This window comes from Petromyzon marinus, chromosome 23, assembly GCF_048934315.1.
Source record: "Petromyzon marinus isolate PM22_M1 ecotype Great Lakes invasive population chromosome 23, UKy_Petmar_22M1.pri1.0, whole genome shotgun sequence".
Taxonomy (NCBI): Eukaryota; Metazoa; Chordata; class Hyperoartia; order Petromyzontiformes; family Petromyzontidae; genus Petromyzon; species Petromyzon marinus.
Genome location: NC_133689.1, coordinates 3,103,630 through 3,116,477, shown reverse-complemented (window position 1 = coordinate 3,116,477; position 12,848 = coordinate 3,103,630). Strand labels below are relative to the sequence as shown.

The window sequence follows — 12,848 nt, the reverse complement described above, 5'->3', positions numbered from 1 at the left end:
TGATTCTGATTTGTAGTTTGCGTGTCTCTCTCTCTCCCCGTGGTCGCGTGGATTTGCATCGGGCTGTCTCCGGTATTTTTTCCGTTCCCCATTGAGAATCAACATCACGCGTTAAGAGTATTTTGGCTGCGATATAAATTGCCACCTAATGATGAACCACTTCGTTGAGCTATTATTTGTGAAAGCCAGTATAAGGTAGGCATTGATAAAGGGTTGATATGTATAAGGTAGACACTGATAAAGGGTTGACAGGTATGAATAAGGTAGACACTGATAATGGGTTAACAGGTATGAATAAGGTAGACACTGATAAGAGTTGACAGGTATGAATGAGGTAGTCACTGATAAGGGGTTGACAGGTATGAATAAGGTAGTCACTGATAAGAGGTTGACAGGTATGAATAAGTTAGACACTGATAAGGGATTGACAGGTATGAATAAGGTAGTCACTGATAAGGGGTTGACAGGTATGAATGAGGTAGTCACTGATAAGGGGTTGACAGGTATGAATAAGGTAGACACTGATAAGGGGTTGACAGGTATGAATGAGGTAGACACTGACAAGGGGTTGACAGGTATGAATAAGGTAGTCACTGATAAGGGGTTGACAGGTATGAATAAGGTAGACACTGATAAGGGGTTGACAGGTATGAAAAAGGTAGACACTGATAAGGGGTTGACATGTATGAATAAGGTAGACACTGATAAGGGGTTGACAGGTATGAATAAGGTAGACACTGATAAGGGGTTGACAGGTATGAATGAGGTAGACACTGATAAGGGTTTGACAGGTATGAATAAGGCAGACACTGATAAGGAGTTGACAGGTATGAATGAGGTAGTCACTGATAAGGGGTTGACAGGTATGAATAAGGTAGTCACTGATAAGGGGTTGACAGGTATGAATGAGGTTGACACTGATAAGGAGTTGACAGGTATGAATGAGGTAGTCACTGATAAGGGGTTGACAGGTATGAATAAGGTAGACACTGATAGGGGGTTGACAGGTATGAATGAGGTTGACACTGATAAGGGGTTGACAGGTATGAATAAGGTAGACACTGATACGGGGTTGACAGGTATGAATGAGGTAGACACTGATAAGGGGTTGACAGGTATGAATGAGGTAGACACTGATAAGGGGTTGACAGGTATGAATGAGGTAGACACTGATAAGGGGTTGACAGGTATGAATAAGGTAGTCACTGATAAGGGGTTGACAGGTATGAATAAGGTAGTCACTGATAAGGGGTTGACAGGTATGAATGAGGTAGACACTGATAAGGGGTTGACAGGTATGAATAAGGTAGACACTGATAAGGGGTTGACAGGTATGAATAAGGTAGACACTGATAAGGGGTTGACAGGTATGAATGAGGTAGACACTGATAAGGGGTTGACAGGTATGAATAAGGCAGACACTGATAAGGAGTTGACAGGTATGAATGAGGTAGACACTGATAAGGGGTTGACAGGTATGAATGAGGTAGACACTGATACGGGGTTGACAGGTATGAATGAGGTAGACACTGATAAGGGGTTGACAGGTATGAATAAGGTAGTCACTGATAAGGGGTTGACAGGTATGAATAAGGTAGACACTGATACGGGGTTGACAGGTATGAATGAGTAAGACACTGATAAGGGGTTGACAGGTATGAATGAGGTAGACACTGATACGGGGTTGACAGGTATGATTAAGGTAGTCACTGATAAGGGGTTGACAGGTATGAATGAGGTAGACACTGATAAGGGGTTGACAGGTATGAATGAGGTAGACACTGATACGGGGTTGACAGGTATGAATGAGGTAGACACTGATAAGGGGTTGACAAGTATGAATGAGGTAGACATTGATAAGGGGTTGACAAGTATGAATAAGGTAGTCACTGATAAGGGGTTGACAGGTATGAATAAGGTAGTCACTGATAAGGGGTTGACAGGTATGAATAAGGTAGACACTGATACGGGGTTGACAGGTATGAATGAGTAAGACACTGATAAGGGGTTGACAGGTATGAATAAGGTAGACACTGATAAGGGGTTGACAGGTATGAATAAGGTAGACACTGATACGGGGTTGACAGGTATGAATGAGTAAGACACTGATAAGGGGTTGACAGGTATGAATGAGGTAGACACTGATATGGGGTTGACAGGTATGATTAAGGTAGTCACTGATAAGGGGTTGACAGGTATGAATGAGGTAGACACTGATAAGGGGGTGACAGGTATGAATAAGGTAGACACTGATAAGGGGGTGACAGGTATGAATGAGGTAGACACTGATAAGGGGGTGACAGGTATGAATGAGGTAGACACTGATAAGGGGTTGACAGGTATGAATGAGGTAGACACTGATAAGGGGGTGACAGGTATGAATAAGGTAGTCACTGATAAGGGGTTGACAGGTATGAATAAGGTAGACACTGATAAGGGGGTGACAGGTATGAATAAGGTAGTCACTGATAAGGGGTTGACAGGTATGAATGAGGTAGACACTGATAAGGGGTTGACAGGTATGAATAAGGTAGACACTGATAAGGGGGTGACAGGAGGATCACAGAGCCCCGCGTGGGGAGCGACTGCTGCATCCTTGCCAGAGCGCCACCACGGGGCGAGCGAGGTACAGAGCGAGAGGACAGGACATGACCCAACTGGGAGGAGAGAGGAGGAGGAGAGGGAGGAGAGAGGAGGAGGAGGGGAGGGAGGAGGAAATGCGGCCGAGCTCGAATGTTGAATTCGTTAAAGTCGCCACCGGAACCCCGGCTCGGGTGTCGAGTCGGACCACCTGCCCCCCGCCACGTGTCACGCGTGCGACAGGGGCAGCCGTGGAGTGCTTAGTAGAAGAAGGCGGAGAGACGGAGACTTGCGGATGCGGGTTGTTGTTGTTGTTGAGGCGTCGCGAGCAGGGGCACTCGGGTTGGCTGCGGACTTGTAAAGCGCTCATCGGCAGGAGGAGGCGGCGGCGAGATGCGGGAGGCCACTCTCACAACGCGGTGAGAGTCGCTTCGAGTGGCCCACAGCGAGCGGTGGTGCGCGTGTGATGATGGTGGCGGTGATGGTGGTAGTGGCAGTGATGGTGGTGGTGCATGTGTGATGGTGGTGGCGGTGGTGGCGATGATGGTGGTGGCGATGGTGGTGCGTGTGTGATGGTGGTGGTGATGGTGGTGGTGACGGTGGCGGTGATGGTGGTGGCGGTGATGGTGGTGGTGGTGATGGTGGTGCGTGTGTGATGGTGGTGGTGGCGGTGATGGTGGTGATGGTGGCGGTGATGGTGGTGCGTGTGTGATGGTGGTGGTGGTGATGGTGGTGGTGGCGGTGATGGTGGTGCGTGTGTGATGGTGATGGTGGTGATGGTGGTTTGGTGATGGGGAGCGGTTTAAAGCGCTCCGCCGGCGTCCCGAGTTCGATTCCCGCTCACGGCCCGCACCGGTGACGATTATTTGAACCGGTCCTGGGCCTCCCCTAGGTCGGCTGAGCCTCAAATGAGTGCCTGGTGCGGTGTGTGAACATCGCCGCTGGGAGAGACAAAGGCGGCGTGGTGCTGGCCACCCACCCCCTCGTGTGCCGTGCCGGCCTTCATTAGGCGCTTGCTCACAGCACTTGCCCCTGCAGTCTGTTCAGGCTATACGGGGGATCTTTGTCTTATTAGTGATGTGTATGGTGATGATTGTGTTGATGTCGGTGATGGTGCTGGTGCTGTGTATGACGATGGTATGTGTGGTGATGGTTGTGTTGTGATGAGCTAGGATCATTCGGCTGCTACTCCTGGATTAATTGTGATGATGTCGCTACTGCTGTCGATATCGATGGCAGTGGCGGTCATAACGATGGTGCGGATTTTCATGAGAGTATTGGTGGTGATGGTGATGATCCTTGTACCGCTGCTGCTGCTGATGATATGATGATGGTAATGATGATGGTAATGATGATGGTATGCTGCGGATTATGTTCATCGTAGTAATATCAGCTGGAGCTGAACTCCACAATATATGTACCCGGTAAACATGCAAGGTTTGGCCGAAGTTTTCGTGTAGGGTAATTGGCCCAACGTTGGCTCAACGTTCCATGTTTACTGGGTGCGCCGCTGCCCCCTCGCATGCGTGGGCTTTCTCCTGGCGCTCCAGCCTCCTGGAAACATCTTTATAGATAGAGGACTCCAGAACTTGGGAGGGAATTTGGCGCCGGGCTCACTGCCCTGCCTTGCAGTTCGTCTCTGGTTCCTCCTCCCGTCGCCTCCGAGCGATGAGTGGACACTGCGCACGTACGTTGAACTTCTTTCGCTCTGTACGTAGCCAATCATGCTTATCGGAGGTGCGGCGGCAGGACAACAAACTAAAGGCGAACCTCTGTATGAATATGTGCTGCGGACGGGACAGCATTACAAGTTCAAATTATTTTGGTTAAGCCACGATTGTACGAACTTTTTTTTCCTAATTCACTGTTGTACACGATACAGCAGCAGCAGCAACAACAACAAAACAAAACCTATTCAGAAGCGCAGTATGAAAATAATACATTGTTAACAACAATAACGCCACCAGCTGCAAGAATTTCCAAGGGAAATCCAATCGGTTGGCAAGGTCGCGCTGTGTCAGCACGATTCCAATAAAACCGGCAGAACAAAAGAGGGAGAGAGAGATGGACCGTTCACGGATGACGACAAAGTTTTAGAGTCGGGATTCTTGGCCTTTCTCGGTCAAATCGTTGAGGTTGTGGCTTTATAAAAAAGCGCTCGTGGCCACCCGCCTGTGGCGAGACGAGAGATAATCGTCGACGCTGCTTCGGTTGGCCCGCCGGGTTGGTGGGGCTCCGGAGTGGGGCGGTGGGTTCGCTGCGCGCGCGAAGCCGGCCCCGAGGTGCAACGTCCGCCCGCCACGTGAGCTGGTGTGTGTCGCGCTCGTGATGCGTTTATTGCTCGACGGCGAACGGTAAAGGCGCAAAACTGCAGTTGCTCGCCGCTGCCCACCATCGCCACCACCACAGCCACCACTGCAGCCACCACCACCGCCGCCACCGCCGCCACTACTACTGCCACCATCACCATTGCCGCCGCCGCCGCCGCCACCACCGCCACCGCAAACGGCTGTCATCTCATGCCACCACCGCTGCACCACCCACTGCCCCCCCCCCCCCCCCCCATGTGCCGAGCAGGCAGCTGCAGAACGCCCTGTCGGGGCTGGACCTGCACGTGCTGGATTTTGCCGAGCGGCGACAGGGCATGCGTGGCCACGTGGAGTACCGCGTGCTGGCCGTCACACGCCTCGCCTGCTTCAAGTCGCCGACACTCCACGGCCCCGCGGACAACGTGCAGTTCACGGTGCGCGCCTCCGCTCCTCCTCTCTGCCACCGTGGAGCCATTCCCAAATAACGCAGAGCTTCGCACGCTCCCCACCCCCCCCCCCTTCAGAGTGCGCTCGACTTCCGTAGCAACGTCACCGCCTCTCCCAAAACTCGGGATAAAGTAAACTACTAAACATTTTTTCTTTTACTAGGCAAGGCCCACTGAGCTGTACAGCTCTTTTTCAGAAGGGACCAGGCCATTACCAATGGATAGGTCAGCCAAGTGGCTTATCACGTGGAATATTCGTCGGAGCCAAATACTCTAAAGGTCAAAGCGCGTGATGTTGATTCGGAATGTAGAGGGAAAAACCGCAGGACCTGGAGAAAAAAATCCATGCGACCACGAGGAGAGAGACACGCAAATGCCAAATGTACAAATATACAGAAGTCTGGGTTGGGACTAAACCAGCGACCTCCTGTATATCAGGTGAGGTAGTTCACGCCTCATCGCGGGGGAGGGGGGTAGTTTGAGAAAATCGGCGAGCGACGGGTCTGCATGTGCATCGTACCAGGCGACGTTGATTTGAGGCCTCTCTAGGCAAATTATGGCTGTGGAAGGTGACACTACAGAACTACTTCTGAAGTTCCTTCAGTTGTCGTTTGTCAATGGTGGGGGGGGGGGGACACGATGCATTGCCGTGTACCCGGCAAAGAGAGTTCACCGTCAAAATTATTAGACGCGTGCGTGTTAAGTTTTAGCGCTCACGAGCTGGAATCGACCAAATTAAGCATAATGCTAGATTTAGTTCGATGGCGAGCGTTGGTGGCTCGGGTTGCGATTTGCGAAACTCCCTAACCCACTGGACCGTGAGGTGGACCGGAGATGTTAGTACAGCAAGTGTAATAAACAAACATCCGTCTCGACGACGACGATGATGATGATGATGATGATCTGCAGTCATTGTTGACGGGTGCCGAGACCATCAACCCGATGGCTGAAACCCCCGAGAATTGATCCCGCGCTCTCAATCGCGCCGCGACTCCTCGCGTCACCCTTACCGCCTCCGTTTTTTAACGAAAGTTCGCCAACTCCAATCGTCGAGGCCGCCCACCAAAATCCACCCGCCCCGCAAACCCGTCCCACCGTGGCGATTCTCATCCCCGGTTCCTCCTCCTCCCGTCCGTCTCTCCCGTGGCGGGCCGCGAGCAGGTGCAGCGGTCGTTCAGTCAGTTCGAGGAGCTGGCGAGGGCGCTGGCGGGCCGCTTCCCGGGGTCGGCGCTGCCCCCGATGCCGCGGCGGGCGCTGCTCGTGGGCGAGGCGGAGCTGCAGGAGCGGCGCGGCGCGTTCCACCGCCTCCTGCAGGCCGTGGCGTGCGACGCCAGTCTCGCCACGGCGCCCGAGACGCTGCACTTCCTGGGTGCGCGACGGCGCAGGGCGGCCCCGGTGGTGGTGGCGGTGGCGCCGCCGCCAGTGGGGGGTGGCTACGAGCGCCTTCGAGTCGTTCTGTCTCTTCGAGAGCGAGTGAATACCGCGCGGCAGCGGCCGTTACAAGTTGAAATCCTTACTGCGGTCGGTGTCCCGATGCTTAAATCGACGGCTATCACCTCCTGTCAATCCAGCCCCATCTCCTGCTCGGTTAGAACCTCCGCGGTGTAGTAATTTTGTCGCCTTTTCTTCGCAGACGCAAATTCCGCGGTCGTCACGGAGCCGTGGGCCTCCGCTCCGAGGAGGCTCGATGCCCCGGACGAGCCGAGCGAGCGATTGTTCTTTGGGAACGACGACGCGAGGGACGACGAGAACGAGGAGGTGAATTTTGGGCAGCGTCGCGCCGGAACGGCCGGGGGCGACGCTGCCGCGTCCAGACCCGCGCCGGCACCCCGCAACGCGCAGCCCACGGCCCCGAGGAGGGATACGGGCGGAGCGCGGCGAGAAGCGAAGGTGCCCGAACCGGCGGAGGAGTACAGCAGTGATGAGGCCGAAGACCCGCTCGGAGTGATGAAAAAGTAGGTCCCTGCCGTACCGGGTTGTGGCGGCGGTGGTGGCGTCGTGAACCTGTTGATCCGAGCGGATCTTATAATGCAGTGGTTGGCGGATCACATAGAGATGTTATTGTTCTGACAAGTGTGGGAAACTCCGATCTGCATGGCAAATACGGAGGCTCTTCTAGGATCCGGTACAGCAAGTAGGTTGCAGATTCATAAAAAATGCTTCCTGTAAGCACTTTGAGACTGGTGCTCTCACAAACACATGATGATGATGAATAATTATGAATTGACAGTTGATAAAGTTTGAGGGTTGATCATGATTAATATTGATGATTAATAGAGATTACAGTTGAGAATTTATGACGATCGTTTGGAATTGACGGCAGTGACTGATAGAGGTGCTGTTGAGGATTGATGACATCGACAATGATCTTGTTGATCGCTGGTGGATCATGAAACCTTGAGAGAATGCAAATGGCTTCGAGAGGCCTTCATCCAGCGGTCGATCGATCGCGACTGATGACGACGATGGTGATCAAGGCTGCGGTTACTTTTCTCCCCGTGAGTTCCACGCCTGCGCGTTGCGTATTTCCGCAGGAAGAAGGCACCGGCTCCGAGCCCAAAGCCTCCTCCGGCTCCCGCACCCTCGCGGGCGGATATGAATGCTCCCGTCCGCCACGATCCCCTCTTCCCAACACGGGCGCCCGCCGCCGCACGGGACACCGCAGAGACGTGGCACGGTGAGGCCCCACGCCCCACCCCCGCCGCGGACGGGATTAACGTCTCCCCGTTTGTGGATTTTACCTGTGCCCCCACCGTAACCGCCGCGCCAAAATCGTAGGCTTCTCGTGCCTGTGACTGGCCCAAGCTGCTTCAGGCGTCCTCTTGACCACCGCTAGCATGTACGTACATGTGTATGTTCAGCTTCTTTCGCGCCGTGCGTAGCCAGCCGCACTCATCGGAGGTGGGGAAATGTGACATCTTAGTCGAGTGAGCGAACTCAATCCTCAGCAGGGAATTTTTTAACCCCCCCCCCTTTCTTATCGCCACATTATGTGATGATCAAAATTGTATACGACAGATTTTTTTTCGTGCAAGTCATTGGTGACTGAGCTGGCAAAACCAAGTTGCTACACCCGAGAGCCTGGTTTAATCATGGCCAGATACACACAGAGGTTCCAACCCAGGCTTTCAGTGGTGCCGGCTCTGTCTCTGACCGCTGGGCCACCCGTCCACCTCTCACCTCTTGATCTTGTTCCAAGTTGCTGGGTAGAGACAGCACGAATAAGTGCCAAACGAAGTCGACCAATCGGCGCAAACGTCACGGCTGCTGTGACCGCGTGGCCTGCGGCAGGCGGGGACGTGAGGCTGTTCGACGCTCCGGATCTGGGCGGTGCCGTCAGGAGCGACGACCCCCTGCTGCTGCTGCCGCCGCAGCCGGAGCTCGTCGGCGAGCCCTCGCCGGCGCCCGCGTCGGGGTTCACGCAGGATGAGGAGGAGCTGCTCAAGTAACCGCGCCGCTCCGATCGCACGCGTCCCCCGTCGGGCCCCGGTCCCAGCGTGTGAGATAGCCGAGTTAGGGTCGTATGGCACTGATGAACCCTTTCACCCCGTTGGGTTTTCTTCCGGGGTGCTCCAGTTCTTCCTCTCCCATGCATAAACACTCATTAATTGGTTGAAATTAATTAATATATAGAGAACCGTAGAGCTTGGGCAATTGTTAGTCGCACCAGGTCACCGCTTGCCTGCCTGCCTGCTGTCTTCCCCGCTTGTCTGTGGTTGCTCGCGCCGCCCAAAATTGTGCGCATCAGGAGTCTAAATTATGATCCGACAACTCCTGGAACCGTAGAACCCGAGCCGTACCACGGATGTCACGCATAATGAGCAATGCGAAGTCGGCGGAACACGCGTTCTGGACTCGTCTGATGCCAACGTACGATGGCAATTGTTAACCCACGCCCATGGCCACCGAGCCAGATTCAGACGGCGCATATGGCCACCGTATCGCGGTTTTACTTCTGGCTCACCTCGACAAATAGTGGGAAACCAGCCGTACCGCAAGTGCCCTGCACCTGCGCGGCTCGGATGCGCCGTGGAAAAGGGTCATTCCCATAACTCGGACGCCCTCGTGTTTCCCACAGCGTCGCCGATGACCTGGAGGACATCCTGAAGCTGAGGTCAAAACCCAAGCCTAAGCCTAAGCCGAGGCTGCCCCCAAAACCCGGCGGGGTCAGGGGGGTCGCGACCCCGTCATCGGCGCCCCCGAAGGAAGGAGGAACCCCTCAGGCCCCTCCCACGAAGGCGTCGAGCTCCATGGATGCCACGGACATCCTGGCGTACATCCAGGAGAACGCGGGGGATGACGAGCCGCTCTCCCTCTTCTGAGCGCGTCCGAGCAAAACCAAGATGATCGCGCTTATAATGACCGTGATGACGATTTGTATTTGATGTAGAGCTCTCCTGTACGCCAGGGCGTCTGAGAGCGCCTTACAATCTCATCTCAACACATTTGAAAGGGCACCCCCAGTGGCAGCTGTCCCTGTGGCCACAAAGTGGCTCTGCGCCTGTCCTGCAAATGGACAATTGTCTGATGGTAACGTGCGATTATTGCTGTGTTTAACACCAATTGAGTAATTTGTGGTGCAAATTTCGAAAATTTGGAAAATTTGGACCCTGACACCGGCACATGATGGCCTTTCTTCGCTCATGACGTCCAGAGATCTTTGACATCCCCTGTGACACAGAGTTATTGGTAACGGTTACTACACCCGCAGCGTTAACCAGGGCGGCCACTGGATTCGAACCGTGAACCTCTGCAGGAACAAAGCCACGAACGCACGACCGCTGGGCCGTGTCGCACTTGACCAGTCAGGCAGTAACGCACCAACCAGTAGGGGCGCTATGGTGACGAGATGTTAACTACCTCGCCTGATATCCAGGAGGTCATGGGTTCAATCCCGACCTGACGCCTGTATATTTGGAGTTTGCATGTTCTCTCCGTGGTCGCTTGGATTTTTTCCGGGTCCTCCGGTTTTTCTCTACATTTAGAATCACGCGTTTCGGAGTATTTGCTGTAAATATCAACGTGATAAGCCACTTCGTTGAGCTATCATTTGTGGCCAGGTCGCTTCTGAAAATGAGTTGCATAGCTCAGTGGGCCTTACCTGATAAAATACTATTTAGTTTTAACGAGAGGTGGCCCACATCGGCCGACTTCGATGTCGCCTTGAGCGGCCACGACATTCAAGCGACCACGACCTCGACCCCCCACTTGGCCGACACCAAGACCACTTGTTCCATCACACAGCAACGGGCGGCCTCGCCTTAGGCTACCAGCGTCGTAAACGCGTCACGACGCTGCGCCTCGCCCATTTTTGCCTCCAGTATCGAATTTCCACAACGTGTGTTTGTACGCAGTATTCGTGACCAGGCTGAGGCCTTCAGTTTGCTACGCGCGTGAATCCGCTTTATTCACGGGTGGTTGAAACGCGGATTCACATGGAGGGTCACGGTGGTGCAAGCTCTGTGCTTTCACCTCTTGAGCCGTCCTGACCACTTCCGAATGGAATGGTTAAGAATCGCTGCCGCGCTACTGTGAATTATAAGGCGGCGCATGTTAATGTGAATCGTATTGCACTAAAAGAGATTGCGCGCTAACCCAAATAATGAACCAATGTTTATATTACTATTAATCTTTTCCTGGATGATTAAGTCATAATAATCACTACTCCTTATCCCAACATTATCAATGCTATACATCACCAAAACCATTACCATCACCACCGTCAGAATTCTTATTCATTTAATGCTACCTGTCACAAAAAACACTTCTACCGTCAATTTTTATACCATCACCTTCACCCTCAATGTTTATCCATCAATGCTATCCATCACCAAAACCACCAACATCATCGTCACCACCGTAAACAACCATGCCACCACCACCACAATTTCACACACCGTCTCGTCGTGAACAAAACTGTATCGATGTTTTGTTATTACACTTTTAATGTATTTTAAAAGTCAAATAAAACTTTACAGTCCTTTAAAATACCAACAAAAACATTAATGTTTAGCTGTTTCTTTCTAACTACCAAATACTGCTTGGCTTATAAGCATAGTCATTGCAACTACACACACAAGGCAGCGAAGGTGCATATGTTTGGCATAAGCTTCCTTAGTTTTCAGGAATTCACTTCTAAATTTCCCTTCAAACAGTTGCGATGACGAGCCATTGCAGACCAGTCTATTTAGTGTAGCGTAAACACCGTGCAGGCTGAGTTTTGAATGTGCATGGGGGAACGTTGGCAACAGCTTACAATGACAAAACATTGACACAACGTGAAACGCCTTAACACAAAACATGCTAACACACAACATGATACATGCCTAACAAACGGCAAACACTGATAACGTCGTGAAACGCATGCCTTAAACACCAACACGAAATGACTTTACCAACAACACAACACGAAATACTGGGTCTTACAAATACAACACATACTAGTATACACTGTAAAACATGCCTCATGAAGACAACGTCAATACAACACGGAATGATAAATGTCACACTACCAAAACACAACATGGAACAACAAAATGCATTTACTAACAACTGCTTTGATCTGAGTGCGTGGAGATGTGTGACCTCTACTGTGACCTTAGCCACCGTGGTTGTATTTTTGGGGCCGAACGATTTGTGGGGAAGTGCCCTACCTTATTACAGACCAATTAATGTCCACGTTCATCCTACAAAGTCCCATCACAAGGGAGAAACACAATTAGACAAAAATAAAAACATTGTTGCCCGGATTGAAACGGATTTACGCCGTATGGACCTGAAAACGCAATTTCCCTTACAAGAATACGGGGTAAGCCGTATCGGTTGACAGGTCTGGGTTTGAATGGAGAGGGCCCCATTACCAATATAGCTGACAAGCACTGTATTCGGGTCAGGGTTACGCTGAAGTTTTAATGGTAGCAACTTAGCAACAAAGTTGCTTGTAACTGTGGTGTTGTTCAGGTTGCGCCAGTAATAAAGTCACGAATAATAGCATTCTTTGTTCGAAGTCGCTAATGTGGATGTTGTTGTTGCGCATGCAACGGTTCAGTGAGCTTACGTGGGCTATCACAGTAAAGTGAAATGTTAATTTAACGTTAAATAATTTTGTATACTGTATATCACGAGCCAAGGCAGGCGCATCCCCTTGCCTGGATCCCCGCCGGGTTTAAAGTGGCCCGCCTGGGTCAGCCATCCAGGCAAGAGGGGAGGGCGGGCGGCGGCCCTTCACAGCCCCTGCTAATTAATGATTTAACGCATCCCTAGCGATAATTTACTATTGTGGGCTCGGTACTGTGCAACTATTGCGCGACAGAAGCGGTACAGTTGCAGCCTTTAACACGTGAAATGTTGCGCAACGTTTTCATAATGCAACGTTTCGTACAGGAGAGTTGAATAATTTCACTTCACTTTTAGGGAGTTAGCAGGGTCAGTCATCGGTTCCACGACAGCGAAAACGGGATATCTTGTGACATACGCTTCTCTCTGGTCGATTGTGTGACTTTTGTAAATATAT

General features: G+C 52.0%; 1 protein-coding gene across 1 annotated transcript; it reads left to right on the top strand.

Annotated features, from left to right (window-relative positions):
• The first annotated feature begins 2,686 nt into the window (after positions 1-2,686).
• On the top strand, positions 2,687-12,325 carry HS1BP3 (HCLS1 binding protein 3). The gene is made up of 7 exons (XM_032959438.2): positions 2,687-2,999; positions 5,158-5,323; positions 6,497-6,704; positions 6,969-7,290; positions 7,870-8,012; positions 8,627-8,780; positions 9,414-12,325. The coding sequence occupies exons 1-7, from the start codon at positions 2,974-2,976 to the stop codon at positions 9,655-9,657; spliced, it is 1,263 nt and encodes a 420-aa protein (XP_032815329.1). The 5' UTR covers positions 2,687-2,973; the 3' UTR covers positions 9,658-12,325.
• Positions 12,326-12,848: the final 523 nt, after the last annotated feature.

Coding starts and splice junctions, on each gene's coding strand:
- HS1BP3 (XM_032959438.2), top strand. CDS start 2,974: ATGCGGGAGGCCACTCTCACAACGCG. Junction 6,705..6,968: donor CGAGACGCTGCACTTCCTGG/GTGCGCGACGGC, acceptor TTTTCTTCGCAG/ACGCAAATTCCGCGGTCGTC. Junction 8,781..9,413: donor GATGAGGAGGAGCTGCTCAA/GTAACCGCGCCG, acceptor TGTTTCCCACAG/CGTCGCCGATGACCTGGAGG.